This window comes from Rattus norvegicus, chromosome X (assembly GCF_036323735.1).
Source record: "Rattus norvegicus strain BN/NHsdMcwi chromosome X, GRCr8, whole genome shotgun sequence".
NCBI classification, from domain to species: domain Eukaryota; kingdom Metazoa; phylum Chordata; class Mammalia; order Rodentia; family Muridae; genus Rattus; species Rattus norvegicus.
In genome coordinates, this window is record NC_086039.1 from 72,294,380 (window position 1) to 72,296,066 (window position 1,687).

A 1,687-nucleotide genomic window follows, 5' to 3' on the forward strand; every position below is an offset into this window, starting at 1 on the left:
AGCTGGGGACCGAACCCAGGGCTTTGCGCTTGCTAGGCAAGCACTCTACCACTGAGCTAAATCCCCAACCCCCTGGAGTCTCTTGAACAATAGAGATACAACAGAACCTCTTCTGTGCCTGGTATCCCCAGTCTGAATAGCCTACTCAAAACACAGTTCACTCAGTTAATCCAAGTGGTTCAAATTGCTTGGACAAAACTATTGCTTTTAGCCTAACTTCTTTTGAGGTATTGTATGCCAAACCTTTCCCTTCAAGAAACCTACTGCACGGCTGCTGGCTTCTGATTGGCTGGGGCAAGCAGTGGCCGCAGCGGGCTAAGCCGGTATTCTAGCACTCCGGGTTGGAGGCCAGATGCCGGCTGGACTGAAAGGGACGTCGCCTCTCCGAAGACTCTTCAAGAAATCACAATGTCAACCAACACAGACCTTTCTCTATCTCCATACGATGAAGGTCAGGGGTCTAAGTTTATTCGGAAAGCTAAGGAGAAACCGTTTGTCCCCATCGGAATGGCAGGCTTCACAGCGATTGTTGCATACGGGCTGTACAAGCTGAAGAGCAGGGGAAACACGAAGATGTCCATTCGCTTGATCCACATGCGTGTAGCAGCCCAGGGCTTTGTTGTGGGGGGCATGACTCTTGGTATGGGCTATTTCATGTATCAGGAATTCTGGGATAAGCTTAAGCCTTAGAAGAGCTGCTGCCAGGGCTGGGGATTTAGCTCAGTGGTAGAGTGCTTACCTAGGAAGCGCAAGGCCCTGGGTTCTGTCCCCAGCTCCGAAAAAAAAGAACCAAAAAAAAAAAAAAAAAAAGAGCTGCTGCCTTGGTCTGGGAAGTGCTTGCTTTAGTTAGATGTCTCATATTGAGGTTACATGTTAGTGTCTGCAATAAATAACATAGGTTTAGACAAAACACAGTATTGAATATTGGTTTACTTTCTGGTCAACTTGATTTGCCTGTTGACCAAGTTGTTAGTGACTGATTCACTAACTAGGTCGCTAAGGGGAGTCAGGGTAACACAGAAGAAATCTGTCACCTGAAAGTAGTTGGTCACAGTGTTTTCCTTACACCCTTATGGTGAAAGTCACTGTAAGAAGGGCCGCTGGCAGTCCAGGCACACACACTGTGTGCAAAATAGGCCATGCTTTGGGAGGGTGTCAGGAAAGAATCCTGGTTGTCCTGGTTCATTTATTTTGTCTGCCTGTGGGCTGACTTCAGAACTTTAGGTTTTAAGGTTTGTTGGTTTCTGAAAACACTTTCCAAGGAGCCCGTGAAATATAAATATAACTAGCTTATAAAGCCCCTATACCTCAGTAGGAGGGAGTGTGAGTATGTGTGTGTGTGTGTGTGTGTGTGTGTGTGTGTGTGTGTGTGCGTGTTTAACAACCCAGAAAGCTGGTAAGAGCTGCAGAGAGGCAGTGTTTATTAGATTCACACTTAGACACTGATTGTGGGTTCTGGTTTAGCTCTTTTATAATTGTAAAGTTATATTTTTGCTGCTTTGTAATAGGATAATTCTTAAGCACCATCTTAAAATAGAAGTATTTTGTTTCTTTTTTGTGGTGCTGGGCATTAAATGCAGGGTCTCACATAGGCTAAGCAAGTGCTGTACACTGAGTTGAATGCCAGCAGAAGTAGGTACTGTAAGTTGTAATACAAGGATAAAGGGCCTAATGTACACATAGCCTT

The 1,687-nt window shown here is 45.2% G+C and overlaps 1 protein-coding gene across 1 annotated transcript; it reads left to right on the forward strand.

The window, feature by feature from the left end:
* The first annotated feature begins 274 nt into the window (after positions 1-274).
* Higd1al1 (HIG1 hypoxia inducible domain family, member 1A like 1) lies at positions 275-690 on the forward strand. Its single transcript, XM_039100358.2, has one exon. The coding sequence runs from the start codon at positions 409-411 to the stop codon at positions 688-690; it is 282 nt and encodes a 93-aa protein (XP_038956286.1). The 5' UTR covers positions 275-408.
* Positions 691-1,687: the final 997 nt, after the last annotated feature.